The sequence below is a fragment of the Callospermophilus lateralis genome, chromosome 9 (genome assembly GCF_048772815.1).
Source record: "Callospermophilus lateralis isolate mCalLat2 chromosome 9, mCalLat2.hap1, whole genome shotgun sequence".
Lineage (NCBI taxonomy): Eukaryota > Metazoa > Chordata > Mammalia > Rodentia > Sciuridae > Callospermophilus > Callospermophilus lateralis.
In genome coordinates this window covers 31432024-31452007 of record NC_135313.1, presented here as the reverse complement: position 1 = coordinate 31452007, position 19984 = coordinate 31432024, and the positions used below count along the sequence as shown (strand labels likewise).

At 38.2% G+C, this 19984-nt stretch overlaps 1 protein-coding gene across 1 annotated transcript in view; it reads left to right on the top strand.

Moving 5' to 3' along the window:
• Cd28 (CD28 molecule) overlaps positions 1–19984 on the top strand; it is a 29595-nt gene that overhangs the window by 2081 nt on the left and 7530 nt on the right. The window contains exon 2 of the mRNA XM_076866439.1: positions 18900–19256. Within this exon, the coding sequence (XP_076722554.1) occupies positions 18900–19256 (357 nt within the window). The remainder of the gene's footprint in view (positions 1–18899; positions 19257–19984) is intronic.

Sequence of the window (19984 nt, the reverse complement as noted above, 5' to 3'; positions counted from 1 at the left end):
ATAAAGTTATAGGTAAGGAAATTCTTACAATTGTCATCCCTCGAATTGTAAGAAGCGACTATTATCTGCATTGAGGTGTGTGTGTGTGTGTATGTGTGTATGTGTACATATGAACAGTTCATTATTAACACTGATTTAATAATTCTAACTCACTGGTTCACTGTATGGCTTGAAATACCTATTTTTTGATGATTAAGCCTCATTTTACTCTTCATGATTTCAGTGGTCCTGTAGGAAGATCTTTATGGCTAAATTAAAGAAATAATTGAGGCAGAGTGAGGCAACCTTAACTCGGACAATTTCTTTGCTAAGGCTGCATGCTTTCTATGAGATGTGGATAATTGTGCAACTGAGATTCACAAGACAGGATTTTGTTGGACATTGGACTATGAGTCCAGCCTGGAACAGCAGGCCTCTGGAAGAAAAGGATTCATAATTAATGGTAGAAGGGGTTTATATGTAGGTAATACCTGGCATTGTTGATACATTTTCCAGCCAACACTGGTTATTTTTCAGCAAACTGATCATTCTCTATGAAGATAAAAATCAGGTATCACTCCTTATTTTTCCACAAGAGTGTTTCTTTAAATTTCTTCCCAGACCTTAGCAAAAAACTGTTAAATGACCAGTTTGGACAAGATTAATCTCTCTAATGCTGCTGCATTTCCCCAGCACTTCTTTTTCTTAGAGAGGCACAGAAGGCAGGAAAATGATTGAAATTTAATAAAAAAAAAAAGTCATACCGGCAAAACAGAGCAATTAAAAACTTTATCCTTAGTTCAGTCTTCAGCAAATGACTCCTCTGCAGTAATTTGTACAAAGAAAGAAGTAATATACTGCTCACAGTTTAGTGTTGCTCTGGGGCTGGGCTTGGGAAAGTAAGGTGAAAAGATGAACACTGAAAAATACAATGTAATCAACAGTTTGCAGTGTTTACCTAACTTCCAACACACTGCAGCCAGTTTTTCTGACTGTTAAGAAAGAATTGGGTCTCTTGTCAGTTGAAATAAATTTGATGGATGTTTTAAAAATGTGGGCATTGCTTAAACATTTATTTTACTCTACCACCATGCTCTAAGATAATAAATTACCTTATGATTTTTTATTTTTTAAAGCAACCACCCAGCAAGGGCTTTTACATCAAGGACCATAAAATTAATATCAATATATCAATTCCAGGAAATTGAATGAGTCATTGCCACAGATAGATTAGAAATAGAAATGAATCTGTGATCAGAACCCTGAAGTGCTCACATGCTATGGGTGGGAGGAGAATCTCACTGCCTCCCTTTCATTACACGTAGACCCTCTTTTTCTTGTCTTTCTTCTTTTCTTGAGAAATACCCTATGATTACCATGTGGCATGTCCCTTGCATGGACATCTTCCTTCAAGTGTTTCCTGCAGGCAGTGCGCTGACCTTTACAAAACAAAAAATTTGATGTCACAAAAAATCCCAGCAGAAAATGCCATTTGTGGCTTATCTAAAACAATAGCTCTTTATATTAACTAATATGGGCATTGATGAAGATCACGATTCATTTCAGCCTTCCTAAAACTCAAAGGGCAGGTACTCTTGCAAAGCACAATTATTTTATAGCAGTCGTTGCAAGGGATAAAATCTTTTCATCTTTGTTAAGTTATTGTTTACTTTTTCTTCATAGAGGTTGGACTGTTTCTGTAGAGAGTTTAGCCAATCATCAGAAAAAAAAAATAACATCTGAGTGGTTTTTGACTGACTGGAGGAGTCTCTGATTTTCTATGCTGTGTGCAAGTATCTGTGAGTCTCTTTTGTGGTGATTTCATGAACCCTTTTCGGTTAGTGTTATGGTATTAGTACCATCACCACCAAACCAACCAACCAACCAACCCATAAAAAGCTAAGAAAAGAACAAAAATCCCAACGTACCCAGATCTTTTAGTCTGAGGATTGTTACATGAGAATCAGTCCCTGACGCCATAGGGAAGACATCCCAGGTCCAGGCTTGTTTGCAAGCTGGGTGTCCGGAGGTGCATACCTGTAGTCCCAGCTACTCCAGAGACTGAGGCAGGAGGATAGCAAGTTTGAGACCAGCCTTGTGAACTTAGTGAGACTCTGTCTTAAAAATAAAAAAGGGCAGGGGATATGTAGCTCAGCAGTAATTCACCCTCAAGTTCAATCCCCAGTGGGGGCAGGGCAGAGGTGTTTGCAAAGTGGGTGTTTAACATTTTGCCTGTTACTCTCATTTTGATGACTCGGAACTCTAGAAGAGAGGTGTGCTGGTTGGGATCAAGAGCTCCCCACTTGCTTTCTCTCTGAAAAAGGAAGTTTTAAACTCTTTGGCCTTAGTAATTCAACTAATTTCATACTTGGTCTGTTTGTCCATCCAAGTTATGTGTATTTATGTTCTCTTTGCTAGCGGAGAAGCTTCCAGATGGTGGAGAATTTCTTATTTAATTCTTTTCCGATCCTTTATCTCTAAATCACCATTACCATCATCTTTTTCTTTGTCATCATCTTCATTATCTTGGGGACTCTGGCTGACGAGGTAACTAGGTTAATGGTTCCTGATGGTATCATTCACAATTACTCACAATTTACTTTTAGTCTCTAATCTAATTGTGAGTCCCTCTCCACAGCATCTGAATCACCTCATTAGCTTACAATCCACCATACAATGTACAGATTACACCAGCAACCCATCCCACATTCTAAAGATGACGTATGTTCCCTTACTGAGAACATGGATGGGTGTTTGAATTTTTAAAACTTTGCTGAAAAAGTAGAAGGTTGTATACTTGACACACACAATACAGTGTTAGAAAATCACTTAGCTGCAGTTGCAGCCTGTTGGACCCAATGACTTACTTTTATATCCAACACTGCTGCTAGTAAGGGTTTGTAATTTAAGATCAGGAAGCTTCCATTTCTGATCCACAGACTCTCTCTCATAGAGAATGGATGATATATGAGGAGAGTTTCCTTTTACCCTGAAATCCCTGGGGAACTAAAACAGGGTGTTCACAAGTTCCTACTCTGTCTTATGCTTTGGCAAGACAGGTGCCCATTTATATGCTTATTCAATAGATACTTATTGAATGTCTTCTATGTGGAAGACACTAGTCTGTGACAGATAGAAGAATCCACTTTGAGAGTCACAGAAGTAAAAATGAGAATTGTGAAATCTTTCTAAAATTTTTTTTTCTTTTCACTTAGGACCATTGTGAATAATACTCTATCCACACTAATTTATTATATGGAAACAAGTATAAACAGAAACATCCAGAGAAACATGGAATTCAACCACAGATCTTTAGAGATGAGAGGGAACATTAGAGATTGCCCAACTTACAGAAAATAAAGTTGTATTTTGATGGTTTCTAGAAGATGCTGATAGGAAGATGACATTGCAAAAATTTTTGGCATTTTTGGATCTTTTTAGGCTGGTCCCATTTTACATATTCTGACTATCTTCACTGGTGCCCTAACATAAGATCCTCAACTCCCATAATGCACCTTTCTTCATTGACTCACACACCTGCACTCCCCCTTTGTGACCTGACTGAGGCTCTTTCTCTCTTAGAATGTGCTCTCTATCCCTTTCTGCCCATCTAGATGCTCCTGTCTTTCACTTTACATCTTTGGTTCAAGATCCACCTCCCCGAGGAAGCTTTTCCAGGATACTTCTGCCTTTATTATGGACTCAGAAGAGAAGTTTCTATGGGAGTGTAGTTCACTTTAACAAATATTTATTAAACCTCTCTTGCATTTTGGAGCCTAAGGAAATAGAACAGGAAAAGAAACATAAAGACTTTGCACACAAGAATTGTTTATGCAATTAACTGAGTTCTCTCTGCTTTCATGGGTTTTACAATTTAGTTAAGAAAACTACATATAACAACATCAGGAAGTGGATAAGTGATAATATTTGGCATTCTCCTACCACCCATGGCTAATTGATGCCTTCATAACTTTGCATAAATTATTCTTGCAATCTGGAATGTTCCTGTACCTGTCATCTGAAGGTCCTTTTTGAGACCCTAAATGACAAATTAAGGGACTTCCTTACCATTCAAAACTCCCCAAATTGTTACTGTGTGAGTTGACCCATCCATTTTTTTTTCTCTAGAAGACTGTGAGCTCCTCGAAGGCAGGATCATGTCTTATTTATTCTTCCAACTTCAGTATTAGTCAAAATGCTGCAAGCATGTATGTATTCAACAGATATTTGTTAAAGAAGGAAATGAACAAACTAACACCCAAATTAGAATACATGAAAGAAATATCTTGATAAGATTAATGTAGGATGGTAAGTCTTTATGGATAGTTCAGAATTGAGCAGGGCTTTAATAGTATATAAGATTTGAATGGATAATGTATTAATGAAAATTGCTAACTAAAATTTCTTTTGCACTTATATTGTTATTCTTGTTCTATCTGAATTTCCTTTATTGATCATTTCATCTTTTCCCAGTTCCCATGAAGCAGTTACTATGATTGTACTATTGCAAGATAAGAAAATTGAAATACTGAGCAGGTAGAGTAACTAGCTTGCAATCACAGCTGGTAGATATAGAAATTCAGATAGTCTTGCTCCAGGTCCATGTTCTTATCAATGCTATGTTGTCTGAGGAAGAAGTAATATTAATAAGGAAACTAAATCAGGAAAGTTGTTTAATGTTCTTGGAACAGTTGATAAGTCAAAGGTGTGGAGGCTAGAGAGGAAGAATCAGACTAAGCAGGGGGTTGAATATTGATAAAAGAAGTTTAAACTTTATTTTCAAGGCATTTTGAAGCAGCTGAACTGGATAAGAAGAGAATACTTTGGAATCCTCATCTTTGGGGCATGGAGTTGAATGGAGGGGGTATAACTAGGAAAGCAGAGAGTTCAACTGAATCTGAAAACCACTTCTGGTTAGGAGTCAGCTGAAGACCAGCAGAGGACACAGAGAATGTGGTGAGACAGGGAGGAGGGGGCATGCCAATGAAGTCAAGGGAGGAAAGTGTCAGGAAGAGACAGTGGGTGACAGCATTGAATGAAGGAGGAAAAGAGGAGTGAACAATTGCTTGGGAACGAGGCCAGCGGGACTTTTGAGTTCAGGCAGAGCCATTGGGGAAAGATGATGAGACTTCACAAGGTTAAGAAAACATGGAGTGGTCAAAATAGAGACAGAGAAAAGAAGAGATGGATAGATACGCTGAAGATGATTAGGAACTTAAATATACTACAGTGTTTTATATATGGTTAGGATGTAATAAATGTTTACAGACTGAATGACTTAATGGAGTTTGACATGTGGAAGGAGCCAGTGCTGGACTTGAGTGTGTGTGTGTGTGAATGTGAGTGTGAATGTGTAGGTGTGAGCAGAGTGTATGTGTGTGAGAGAGAGAATGTGTATGTTGTGTGAACATGAGAGTGTGTGAGTGTGTTGGTGTGAGTGTGTGTGTGTGGCCCTGCAGGCCTGGAGGGGGAAGGCTTATAGGAAAGAAAGGAGAAGTGGGAGAGGAAAAAGAGGAGGGTGGGAGGAGTTTTTGCAAGGAAATGGGAGTATTAGAGATAGGAGGACAAATCTCTAAGATGGAGGGGGAAGAGAAGGCCTTACAGGGGCAGAGATATGTAGGGGTCAGGTGAGTCATTCCATGCTGGCAGACCTGAGAATGAAGACTGTTTAGTTAAATGTGTGTACATATGTTAAGTTCTCTGGGGATTGATCCTAGAGTTCTTTGTCAACCTCTGTCAACAAGGCCAGTGGGATAATGCATACTCGACTCTTAAGGACTTAAACCCATGTGTACTTTAAATTCTTGCTTGAGCACTCATAAGTGCACGACATGGCTGGCTTGACCTCAGCTCCTGGCTGAGATAACAGGGTCACAAAGTTCAAACCAACTCTGCCCAAACTGGGCAGGGCTCCAGTTTCCAGCGAAGAATGTTAATCTCAGCAACTCCCTGTATTTTTTGGGACAAGGACTTGGCTGCTTGACCTTGACTTTGGGAAAATGAAGTCTGCTCTTTTCTGCCTTTCCTCCCCCACCAGACTTAAAAGTTAAAGCCAAAAATTTGAAAGGGAGACATAGTTAGGAGCTTTGGCCTATCATACTGTGAGTCAACTTTTCTAGGTCTCAGTTTCCTCCTCTGATATATATGAAGGGGTTGAACTACAGGACATCTCAAATCTATTCTTTTTGTCTTAAAAATGCTTCTAAAGTGGAATATTAAAATGCTTTTTATCAACTCTAACATGGCAACTCATCCACTTTACCCCTTGTGGGTGCTCTTATGATTTGATAGTGCAAATACAAAGAACTGCAAGCCAGTTATCTCTGAAATCTATTAGAAAGATTAATAACCATGATCTTAGATGCTAACATGCTTAGAAATGACTACAGCACTTTGGGGGACAATATTGCCCTGTCTCTTATTTTCCTATGTAATATGAAGGCCTATCACAGTAGTTATTTCCAAATTTCTGAGCCATGACACTTACCTAGAAAATTCCGGATATGCCAAGGTGGTCCTGAGTAGGCTCTTCAAAGGTGTAAGATTTAGGGAGACTGAAAGTCTCTTAAGTAGATAGGAAACATGTATTGTATTCCCTACAGAGTGATTTTGCATGAAGGCTCAGAATGATGATGGCTTAGGAGGAAAGCATGGTTCCCAAGTTTGGTTACTAGATTAAAATATATGTTTAGAAAGCAATATATTAACAGAAGGGATCACTTTATACTTGTAAGTTTTCTTTGTTAACTGAAATACTGTCACAATATTTATGCAGGGAGTTATACACCCTGCTTATCTACTCTTTGGATTACAGATAACTTCTAGAATAATAAAATTTGATTTGGGGATGGTTCAGTGGCTTTGGGTATGGCTTCCACTTTGATTTGAGTTAGGATTAATCTTTTAGATTGTACTTCTAGCATTAGGAGATGAGAGGAAAATTGGTAGAAACTGGGTGACATTGCACCCAAATTCATCTGGCTGCGTGTGTCAAGAGTTTCTGTTCTAAGGTGCTCACACCCTGCATTGCTGGGCGGTGTCTCTGAGGGGTAGGGGTGGATCACAGAGCAGGCAATGACATTTTAGCAGTTTTAGTATTAGCTTCCATCCTAAAGCAGATGACTTTCCACTGGACATTTTTATTTCTGATTAGCTTCCTTAAACTTTTCCCAGATTTCCTCTCTGAACTTATTTTGTCAGCAGTGTCTCCACTCTCGCACTCACCCAGTCCATGGACTCCTAGTCAGCTTCTAATCCTGTTCACCACCCAGTCTGTGAGAATGAGCGCCAATGTCTTGTCCACCCCTTACAGCCCAGCAGCTACCTCCACATTGCAGGCCTTATGAACTCACATGGATGCTGAAGTCCCAGCCTCCTGATTGATCTCTCCTGGCTTCTGACCTTGCTCCTTGCTGCTGTTTGAACCCTCCCGAAGAGACCCTAATCACACCTTGATGTTCTCAATGTCTCTGGTAGCTTTCCTTTTCATAGCCTTAAAGGCCCTCAACATTTGGTATCAGCTATATTCATCTATTTCCCCCTATATAAATAAAATGCTCTGCCAGTTCCCAACAAACCCTTACACTAAGGACATTTTCCTAATCAGCTTGTCTAAAAATTTCCACAGGCCTCACAGCCCAGGTAAAGGGTAGAGACTACAAAAGTTTCTGGAGTCACCCCATTTGGAATCACAACCCCTTCCTGTTGTGTCCACAGCTGTGACTGCCAGTGACCCTCTCTAGGGTTCCTGTACCTTTCGTGGGTTTGGAGTATAGCTAAGTGTGTACCTGCCTTGGGGTTTCTCCTAGGGGGAAGCAGCTCTGTGGTTTGCATCTTCCCATCTCCCCCAAACCAAGCACATTAGATCCCACCATTAACTTGCTGAACAAATAGCTTTGCAAAAGTAGAAGTCAGAATACCAAAGAACCATTCTCTGGCAACTAATTTGTTGATTGTTTCGATAACTTTTTTCTCTCAAAAATGAATGCCTTAGATCTCAGGGCTCAGATGGGACTTTTTCCTACTGAAATATTTGACCTCTGAGTTACTTTCTGATAGTTGCATGTAGCACAATAATATTTTAAAGGGACAAGGACAAGTGTCCTTTACACTCTAGTGTCTGCCTATGAAAGAACACAGGGTTAAGGCTGCGGTTAAGACTAGAGCTGGCCAAGAGCAACTTCTTGCTTAGTAAATTTATTGATTAGCCTTTTATTTCTATCTGTATTGTTACTTATAATTAATTGTCCTTGTTTGAATTAAAGTTACTTTAGATTTTGTTTTAAATTCTTATGGTCTGTTAATAGAGTTAATGTGCTTGATAAAGTTGATAGGAGAGACATACACAGTCTTGGATAGGGCTGGTTAGTTCTTCTGACTCTCTCAACAGGTGACTTGCTTCTGTTGTCATAGACTCTGCTACACAATTCTCTTTCCTTCTGGTTTTGTTAACTTCCTGGTCCCTTCACCCCTTCAGATCTAAAGGTGATCATAACCTTGCTGCTACAAGCCACAGTGGCCACACATTATGTCCCATTGCTATCTCCATTGTATGCACGGTAGCATTGCCATCTCCACACCTTTGCCAGTCATCTTTCATAAATAATCCCTCCATGTTGCCCTATTTTGAGTATGCTGGAATCCTGAATGAGACCATATATATGCATACGCACCGTGCTTACTGAAAGTCTTTTTTTTTTTTTTTTTGACTTTCCTTAAATCACGGTTCTTTGTGAAAATTGGGAAAGTTTCAAGTTAACAATCAACTAAGAATTAGATTCAATGACCACAAAGTTATTTTAAAGCTGTAACCTACATTTTTTTTCATTTTAATATTAATTTTGAGAGTCTGGGGCCCTTTGATGCACGATATGTCTTTAGTAGCTGTGCTTTTATCTCCTCAGTAGCTCAAAGGGGATGACAAATGGTGCTACAGCCTGGTGGACGTTCTGTACTCCTCTTTCTGATATCTGAATGAAGCCAAGCCAGCGGCCGGTTATCAGAACCACAGAACAGAGTTAGGCTTACAGGTTCCAGAGCAAACACTGGATGGGCCTGTGGGAAAGCCTGTCCATTATGGAGCCTGAAAAGGAACAAGTGGTCAGATGGCCAGATGCTGAAGGGTGTTCTAGGCCCAAACAGGAAATGTACTCAGAGGAAAGTTACAGTAACTTAACCAGCTCTGTGGTCAGAAGGGAGGTGTTTTGTGCCAGGGCAACTAGTTTCACCTTTTCAATTTGCTCACAAACATCATAGGGAAAGATGGCTGAAAGGAAAAAGCTTTCATTTTCTTTGGTTCCTACCTAACATGTTAAATTCTGTTCAGTCAGAATCTTAAAAAAAGGAAACAATACGATTAAGATCTTATAACCTGATTTGTTTTTTCAACTGCAAAAGAAACTCTGGCTGTGATGTGCATAAATGGAAAGCTATATAAAGTTCTTAAAGGTTCTGGAGGAAATCATATTGCTAGCTCAACACGTGTCTTTCTAATTGCTTCTTTAGCTTCCCAGTGCAAACTTTATGCACTGCTACAGACTCCATGAGCCTCTATATGCCGTTTTATTTGTGAATGGTGCCCAGGATACAGAAAAGGAAAGATGGAATATTGTAAAACAAATGTAATTCACAAAAGCCCCAAAGTTAAGGATTTATCCAGTGAGGGTTGGACTGAAAATTGACTTTGTGTGTTGCACACTTGGACAAGCTGAGATGAAAGAGCTTCAATGGTATAATTACTGCTTGTGCATTGGAATTAATTTTTAAGAGGCATTTCGTGTGAACCTATAGTCTGTGGACCTTAATTGGGACCTGTCTATGACCTTTAGGAGGTATTTCAAATTGTTAGCAAAATGTTTTGTGTATACTCATCTTCCCTCAATTTTAGGGAATAGGTTCCAAGTCCCCCAGGGGATGTCTGAAATCTCAGGACCAAATCTTTCAAATCAATACCTTTTCTTTCCAACTAACACGCACTGTTGCTATAACTTCTGTAGGCTGAGGTGCAACAGCAAACCTAGCATGAGTTTATTTTTCCTTCTTCACAATTTTATGAACAGACAATTCATTCCTACTCACATTTCAGCAACATCAGTGTATGATTTTTCTTCCCTTGTTAAGTAGAGAACTCTCATTTAAAGGAAGCAATCTACAGCTTCTCTTTGGCATATTCAGATTGCCAGAATCAGTGCTGTTGCACTTTGGGACATTGTTTGCCCAAACAGTCAAATACCTCAGTAATTGATCTGATAACCCAAAGGACAACTCTGTGACTTAATAGGCAGGTAGTACATACACTCCAGATGTCTGGACAAAGGAATGACTCGCTCCAGGTGGGACAGAATAAGATTTCATCATGCAGTAGCATCAGGATACAAATTTAAAACTTATACATTGCTTATTTCTGGAATTTTCCATTTAATATATTTGGACCATGGTTGACTGTCGTAACTGAAACCTCAGAAAGCAAAATCACAGATGAGAGCTGCTGTATGTGTGGTAAAAAATTAGATGCAAAAACAGCTATGAAATATACTTTCTTTAAATAAGAACATGAAATCAATGCAATCTTATTGAATGAGCAAATTTGTTTTTCTATTTATTCGTGATTTAAAACAATACTCCTACATTCCTAAATAGATACTTTAGTTCTTCAGTTGTTTCTGTGACCTTGTTTAAAAAGTCATTTGCTTTTTTTTTTTTTTTTGCTTTCAGTTGCCTTTTCTATAAAATAAGGTATTGGCGTAAATCATCTCTAAGGTTCCTTCTGCTTAGTTCCCCCAACCCACACACAGGGTGGGATTCCATTAAAATGGTGGAGAAAATGAAATTTATCTTGGTCCAGTCTTCTTGCCATTCCATTCACTCTCTATGCACTCGAGACACTTGGTACCATCTTCTTGACAAGTTTAATAGGTTAGAGTATGTCATGAGGCATGAGCTCAGGTCTCAAGTCATTTGTCCTGAAACCTGGGCAATTCATGGACTTCTTTGACATGACTTCCCCAACTGTTAAATGGGCATAAGGAGGATTGTCTATCTATTTACTTCACAAGTTCATAAGAACTGCAGATGAAATAAAATCAGAGGAAGCATTTTATAGCCCCATGAATGTAGGCCATAGTTACTCATTTAAGCCAATGTATTTCTAACATTGTATTTTTGGCTTCATCTTCTTTAGAAATGCAAACATTAATTGAACTGACAGGGAGTGTCCTTTTAGAGTCAGGGACTTTGATGCTAGGAGCCACACCTTAGAGGTGGCTATCCATTCCACCTGTGTAGAGAGTTGACCTGGTTACTAAATATAGTAATTGACCTACTTACAATAGGCAAAGGTTTTTTTTTTTTTTTTTTTTGATAACCAAGTCCCCCCCCCCCGCCCACTTCCACACTGTTTTCATGGAAGCCCAAGCAATTTTCAACCTTCCAGAAGTTGTCTATGTCACAAGAACAACAGATTATCTGTGAGAAATCTTTTAGCTCTCACTGCCTTGCTAACAAGCAGAAGATAAGTACCTTCTCACCTCCGATCTTCATCTTTATGTTGCCTGTTGTCAAGCAGGAGCTGTGAGGGAAAGAAGTTTGAGGTTACTGTTTCCTGTCTCCACACCTTTAGCTGGGTAAGCTGCTAGGAAAGGCTTTGAAAAGCAAAGCACTAACTCATCATCAAAACAACTTGTCAATTCAGTTACAGAAGTGTCAGTCAAGCCAACATTTTGATGCCAGAAGCAAATACAAATTGATTAGTTGATAATATTTCTCTCTTAACATAGTAGATTTGATCCAAATGGAGGTTGCCTGAAAAAGGGCTGAGTTTTCTAACACAAAAGCATGCTAAGAGGGATGTTTCCCATTGCTATCATGATCCAGAAAGTAGATAGTATGGGGAAGCTATTTATTTTCTAGTTTCTTCTGAGCCTAGATAGGTCCTTAAATTTTATACTATGACCTTGAATTATTTGAAGTACTATGGATTCCCAGACACTCAGAGAATAAAAATACATATCCTGGTCAAATATCAATTGTTCTGGTTATCAGTTGCCTTGTTTTATCTGTGTCTTTATATTCCACTCCTGTAGAGTGAAGGGTATATATTTTCACACATGCTCCATTTTAAGAGAAAATAAGAGGAATCAGAGTTATTGTATCTACTGGAATTCATAATAATCACACCTATTCAATATCACTTAAAATAACTGGTTTTCACCAAATATTAATCTCTTTCATTCAGTGTCCTCCAAAGCAGATATAGATTTTGAAGTCCTATGCTATAGTTTCTTAATTAATCTTTTCTGAATTATTGATATAAAATAATTGGGATCAAGTGCTAAAAGGATATAAATAGTGAAAAACAAGAAGTTTATCAACCCAACCTGAACTCTAAATTAGGAGGCTATCAACTACAGATAACATAGAGTAAGTAAACTATTTCAAGTTCAGTACCTATGTATAAAGTCAACTAATTTAAAAACGATCTGTGTTGACACAGAAGAGAGAGGAAAGTAAATATTGACAGATAAATTAGATGTCTCCTTTACATCGTCAAATGCCCTTATAACCAATAGTTTTCAAATACTTTCCTAACAAAATCTTAGCAGAAAGAGTCACAAAATTAAATACTTTCCCTTTCCTCATTCAGTTGCTGGATATTCCAGCCACCAAGATGATATTGAATATGTAATGGCCAGCTTCACTAAAGGAGTCTTGAATTTCTCCTACCTAAGAAAGTTATAAGCTTGTTATTCTGAGGTCTAATAGGCTTAGGAGAGATCTAGTCAATCTCAACAATGCTTAAGTTTGAATTTGGAGGCCCAATGATGGACAGAAGGAAATGCTATCTTCCAGTTACTTCACTCCAATATGCATTGTGAAGGAAAATAGTTTCAGGAGAGAAAGATTGCTGCTTCTCTCTTCTAAGAATCAGCAAACACTGTAATAAGCTCCAGAGAGTCAACTGTGCTCCTAGTAATCTCTGAATTAGTTCATATTTTCTTTGCAGTGATCCCCAAAGGTGGAGGAATTTTTTTTTTTCATATCTCAGATTTCCAAACTTCACTTCACTTTCTGACCAACTATTCTGGTGACATAATGAAGAAGAGATGAATGAAGGAGAGATGTAGGCAAAAGGAAAATAATTGCTGCTGGTTGGTCTGTGTTGTCTAAGGAAGTCATTTTTAACTCCTTTTCTCTTACCACAAAACACTTATGTCAATGTCAAGTTTTGCAAATGTTAGCCTGTAATTATTTCTTAACTTTATCCACTTCTTTCAAACCATATGGAAATATATAGTCCCTTTCACTTCTTGCCTAGACTACGACTCCATAGTTTTACTCTTGTATCCTCCAAGTTCGTCTGCCCTATCCTTGCTAAAGTGATCTATATAAAATGAAAAGTTGTGAGCATTCATTCACTTTTCTGCTTAAAAACCTTCAGTAAGTTCCCATTACTGCAGGAGAGGGTCCAAGCTCTCTAACATGGTGAACTCTAGTTGCTTTGCCCATCTTGTCTTTTACAATCCAAGATCCAGCAAAACTGAGGTAGTTATAATTCCCTACATCTGCTATGTCCATTCTTACCTCCTTATGCGTAGACTGCTCTCTTTTCCTCTTTGTCTTATCTTCCCCACAGTTCCCTAACTCACCTTCAACCTCAGCACACACTCTTCCACTTTATGCCAACCCCCATACAAGGCACATCTTAGCCACGATAGGTTGGTAAACTTTTGTCAAATAAATATATGCATCATCCTTCACATCTCAGGCCGGTGGTCATCTTCTCTAGAGATCCTCAGTTACCCCCAGAAACTGCAGATCATTATGACACTATTTTAAAATTAGCTCTCTGTTTGTACATCTTTCTTCCCCTCCAGATTGTGAGCTACCCAAGAAGTTCATTTTTGGGGAATCAATTTTTATCTCCTGTGTGTGTCTTGGGAAGATGTCACACCCTGAATTAGACAAGACACACTAAGCAAACTGGAATCTGCATGGCGGAGCTTTCCCTTTTTTCTCCCTCTCTCTCTCTCTCTGCACCTCATTGTTGGGTGTTGGAATGAGGAAGCCAAACTGGGTAACCATCTGGGGTTTCTCTCTAGCCTCACTCAGTTTCCCTGCCCACAGCTCCATTTTATTTTTTTTATTCCTACAAAGAAGTCCTGTTCTCATCTTTTCCCTATGTCTGCTGTCACAGGGAGATCAGAAGAAATCTGAAGACCCATTAAAACAGAATCCAAATAGTTAGCAACACAAACACTTTCCAAAAGACAAATGCCTAATTTGTACTCTCTCAAAAGGAGGGAATATGCTGCCATTTCGAGCCCTTCCAATCAGAACTGGCCCAAAGATTCCTTCTAGGTAAACAAAGAAAAAAGCCCAATGAATAAAAATAAAGAAACAAGTTGGATTTTTCAGACTAAGACTGGCAGAACTTTTAAGATTACTCATGTGTTTACTTCGCAGTGCTTTTACAGAGTATTTGTTGAATGAATGGTACATGAAGCTGAAGATGTTTAGACACTGGTTTCCAACAAGGATTTAATAAAATGGTAGTGAGACTCCCCTGAGGATAGGAATAATATAGTGAGATCAGCGTCTCTCAACAATTATCTAATGAGATCCTACTAGTCTCACAGTGTTCTGTGAAGAAGGGTAACGTGGTCCTTGCTGTCAAGAAGCTTGGAAACCAGGGCCTACAGGAAATTCACAAAGATCAGAAAAAGCTATTAAATGGAAACATATGAAAAAAGAGCTGTTCAAAAGATGAAAACCTGTCCCAATGGCATAGGAGTGAGACAGTGATTGTCTTGATACCTGAGAAGGAAATGGTACTGTCTTCCATGGAGTCAATGGATGAAGTAGAGAAGATCATCCTCTGCGTGTGTTTCTGGGATGTTGACTTAAAGGGTTTGGCTAATTAGGAGGGTTTTGATTTGAGAAAATGAAATTAGAAAAGCCTGTGGAGGCCTGCGAATTTGAGGATAAGAAGTTTCCATCTGTGAGCCCAGTGCTTCTCAAACTTGACTGCAATTTAGAATCACCTGAGATACTTTAAAATGCTGATGCCGTGGTTTTATACCTAGAGATTTTGATTTAATTGTCCTGGCAATCGGGGATTTTAACATTTCTCCAATGATTCTCTTAGGAAGTCAGCTTGAAAAATCTGTTTGGCCATAGTGGTTTTCAATCCCAACCGAATGTTAGAATCCATGATGAGGGGGACTTTAAAGACAATACCAAAGACAACACAGAGAATGGGAGACAACATTTGCAAATCACAGAGTATCTGATAAGGAACTTGTTTCAAAAATATAAAATAACTCTGATAATTCAGCAATAGAAAAACAAACCATTAATAAGTGGGCAAATGATCTGAATAGATATTTATTTAAACAAGGTATTACAAATGGCTAACAAGCACATGAAAATATGCTCCACATCATTAGCCATGAGACAAATGCAAACAAAATCATGATGAGGTACTACTTCACACACAGTAGGATGACTGTAATAGAAAAGAGGGACAACAAGTGTTAGGGTGCAGAGAAACTGGAGCCTATATGCTTTGCCAGTGGGAATGTGAAATGGTGTAGTTGCTTGGAAAACAATTTGGCAAGTCCTCAAAGGGTTAAGTATAGACTTACCATATGACCCAGCAATTCCACCCTTGGTATATACCTAAGAAAATTGAAAACATACCCATATTAAAAGAATATGTCTGCACAAATGTTCACAGTAGTGTTATTCATAATAGCCAAAAAGTCAGGCTGGGAATGTGGCTCAGTGGCAGAGTGCTTGCCTAGCATGCATGAGGCCCTAAATTCAATCCCTAGTGTGTATACACCCCCCCCCCCACAAACACACATGGAAAAACAAAATATATGAAAATTTGTGGCTAAGATTCCACTGTCTATATATACTGCATATATAGAATCTTAGCCATAAAATTAATGAAATTCTGATACATTTTACAACCTGGGAGAATCTTGAAAGCATGCTAAGTGAAAGAAGGCAGATATAAAAGACTACATATTGTATGATTTCATTGGTGTGAAATGTGCTCAACAGGCAAATACATAGGGACAGAAAGTCGATTAGTGAAGAAAATTAGTGGTTGCCAGAGGTTGGAAGGAGGGAGGAATTCAGAATGATTGCTAATGAATAGGAAGTTTCTTTGGGGGGTAATGAAAATATTCTGGAATCATATGGTGATCTATACACATCTTTGTGACTATCCTAAGAAACCACTGAACTGTATACTTTGAAAGGATGAATCTTATAATACAAGAATTATATCTCAAAAAAGTTGCTACCAACCACTCTAAGCCTAATAGCCCCCACCCCCCACTCTAGCCTAGATCCTATTAAATCAGAATATCTGGGAGTGGAGGGACCTAGACATAGGTTTACTTTTTAAAGTTCTGTATGCATAGCAGTATTGATAACTACATAGGAGACAAAAAGCTATTAGGCATTTAGTTCTACTCAGTCCCCTTTCACCCAAAACAATACCAGAATACCTGAGTACAGAAATCCAAACCCAGTTTAAATGATAGGGTGGGTATGTGGATATTGCTTCAAATAACTTTTTATATATTTTATTTGTTCTTTTAGTTATATATGACAGAATGTATTTTGACATAATATGACTTTCCATTGTAAATTAACTTCCTATTATATATTATTATTCCCATAAAAAAACTTCCCATTCTTGTGGTTGTACATGTTTGCAGAGTTTCGCTTCTTGTGTATTCATATGTGACTATAGGAAAGTTATGTCTGATTCATTCCACTGTCTTTCCTATTCCCATTCCCCCTCACCTTCATTTCCCTTTGAGGGAATTTCTATTCTCTCCCTCCCTCCACCTTATTGAGTATTAGCATCCTCATATAAGAGAGAATATTTGGCCTTTGGTTTTTGGGGATTGGCTTATTTCACTTAGCATGATATTCTCCAGTTCCATCCATTTACCAGCAAATGCCATCATTTCATTCTTCATTATGGCTGAGTAATAGTTCATTGTCAATATTTACTACATTTTCTTTACCCATTCATCTATTGAAGGACAACTTGGTTCCATAGCTTAGCTATTATGAGTTGAGCTGGTATAAACATTGATGTGGCCGCATCACTATAGCATGCTGATTTTTTTGAGAACTGGGTGGGTTCAGGGGCACTGAACCACTGAGCCACATCCTCAGCACTATTTTGTGTTTTGTTTAGAGACAGGGGTCTCACTGAATTGCTTAGTGCTTCACTATTGCTGCGGCTGGTTTTGAACTCTGAATCCTCCTGGCTCAGCCTCCTGAGCTGCTGGGATTACAGGCATGTGCCATTGCGTCTGGCTAGTATGCCAATTTTAAGCCCTTTGGGTATATGCCAAGGAGTGGGATAACTGGGTCAAATGGTAGTTCCATTCCAAGTTTTCTGAGGAATCTCTGTACTGCTTTTCAAAGTGGTTGTATTAATTTGCAGTCCCACCAGCAATGTATGAGTGAACTTCTTCCCTCACATCCTCACCAATATTTATTGGTGCTTGTATTCTTGATACTTGCCAATTGGACTGACATAAGATGAAATCTTAGTGTAGTTTTATCTGGCATTTCTCTAATTGCCAAGATGTTGAATATTTTTTCATGTATTTGTTGATTGATTGTATTTCTTCTTCTGTGAAATGTCTGTTCAGTTCCTTTGCCCATTTATTGATTGGGCTATCAAATAACCTTTTGAAAATGCAAATACATAGATAATTCTTAGCATGCCCCTAGAACAATAGCAAAAATATTTTTGTTTAGAAAGAAATTTGAATCAAAGACAAATTGTTGCTTTAGAAAAACTTTTTAGGGTCTTTGCAAAATTGATCTTCAATGCTTAAATGGTCTGCTTCTGGGCTGGGGAAGTAGCTCAGTTGGAAGAGTGCTTGCCTCACATGTACAAGGTCCTGGGTTCAATCCCCAACACTACAAAAAAAAAAAAAAGTCTGTTTCTTAGATGGTGTAGCTGACTTCGGTTTTAGTTCTGACTTTGCTCACCATTTGCTCCATGATTTTGGAAAAATCATCTAATGTCTCTAGGTCTCATACAGTCATTTTTTAAAAAAGGAATATATTGCCATGTAGCAGCAATAGGAATACAATATTTATGTGGGAAACAATGTCAAATGTTTTCTCCTCTGGCGTTGATGACATAGTTTCAGTTTTTTTTTGCTTTTTAAGTGAGAGATTGAATTGGGTAGTCTCCACACTCTTTGATCTTTAATTTGGATAGCTCAAAGATAGAAGATGATCAGAGAGAGAACTCTCATGAAACTTTTATATCCCCTCTGATTTAAGGGCACAAATGTACAAATTTCTTGAGGAGACTATTCTCTGAATTTCCTATGGAAGAGAAATTAAAGTCTTTGGGGTTACATTTTTTTTCCCTTACCTCTTTATCTCATTCTTGGAATGACCAATAAAAAACTAAAATGTCTCAAAACTTTTAATTCCTTCACAAAAACCTGTCTCACAACTTAAAAATACATCCATTTGTGCTAATGTGTCAGACTTTAAAGCTGCTTCCAAAAATATCACTTAATCAAGGAATCAGCCCAATGCATGATTAACATCTTAGGAATCTCAACACAGATTCACAAATTCCAAGGACATAGCTGTGATGCTCAATGCTAACAGAAGGCCAAGTTTTGCCTTCTAGGTGAAAACATGCTCTGATGTCCCATTTACAGGAGGATGAAAACATGATCAAAACGTGAAGTTTAAAACTCTAGGTATAATTCTCATTCTACGAGCTCCTGAATCTTCATCTACCTTGAGAAAGCTTTTGCAGGAGATCTGTTCATTTGGTTAATTAATACACTTTGATTTCAGGAAAAACATATTCTTATACTCCTGGTCTAAGCAAATGATTTTTTTCCCCTCTCTAGAAAACAAGATCTTGGTGAAGCAGTCACCCAGGCTTGAGGTGTACAACAATGAGGTCAACCTTAGCTGCAAGTATACTTACAACCTCTTCTCAAAGGAGTTCCGGGCATCCCTTTATAAGGGTGTGGATAGTGCTGTGGAAGTCTGCGTTGTGAATGGGAATTTCTCCCATCAGCTTCAGTTTTACTCACACACAGGGTTCAACTGTGATGGGAAATTGGGCAACGAAACAGTGACTTTCTATCTCCGGAATTTGTATGTTAACCAAACAGATATTTACTTCTGCAAAATCGAGGTTATGTATCCTCCTCCTTACCTAGACAATGAGAAGAGCAATGGAACTGTTATCCATGTGAAAGGTAAGATGCAACTCTATCCTCCTACCACCGTAAAGTCATAAGTTTAAGCTATAGTCTTGAAAATGAGATAGGATCAGTGGTGAGGCTGGATTAGTCCCTAGTGATTTAGTAAAGACAAGTCATTTTTAAAAAGTTTTCCTTTACTTTAGAAAAGATTCAAAGTTATATTTTGAATATCTTTACTCAGTGACATGGAGTGGGAGAGTGAGTGATGAAGTTATAGCCCATGGGAACATGAAGATTATTCTCAATTTGAGTGGGTCATGACAGAATAAAAATTTTGCTATTAAAATATAAGTCTAAGTGAACTCCAAGAAGCAGCTGGGCCTAATGGAATCAGAACTCAGGAAGAGTGGGTTATAATTCAAACTAATCATCTTTCTACTCCACAGTCTTCCTCTGTTAAGTACTTTTTTCATTTTCCAAAACATACAAAGGATGCTGGGCTAGAAACCAGGGGATATAAAATTTGCTATTAATTAACTCTGTGATCTTGATAAGTTGCCATACTTTTTCAATGCCCCAAACTTAATATTATTAAACAGTATTCATGAATTAGTGGAAATAAGTCTATTGATCTGATGTTGAGATTATGTTCTCTCCAAATATTGGGTAGAACACCCCCCAACTCAGAAGAATACAGTTTATTGATATCAACACATAAAAATGAGAGTGGCTAGATAAAAAAAAATTTTGGTAGTCTTTGTGGATACACTATTTCCTTTCTG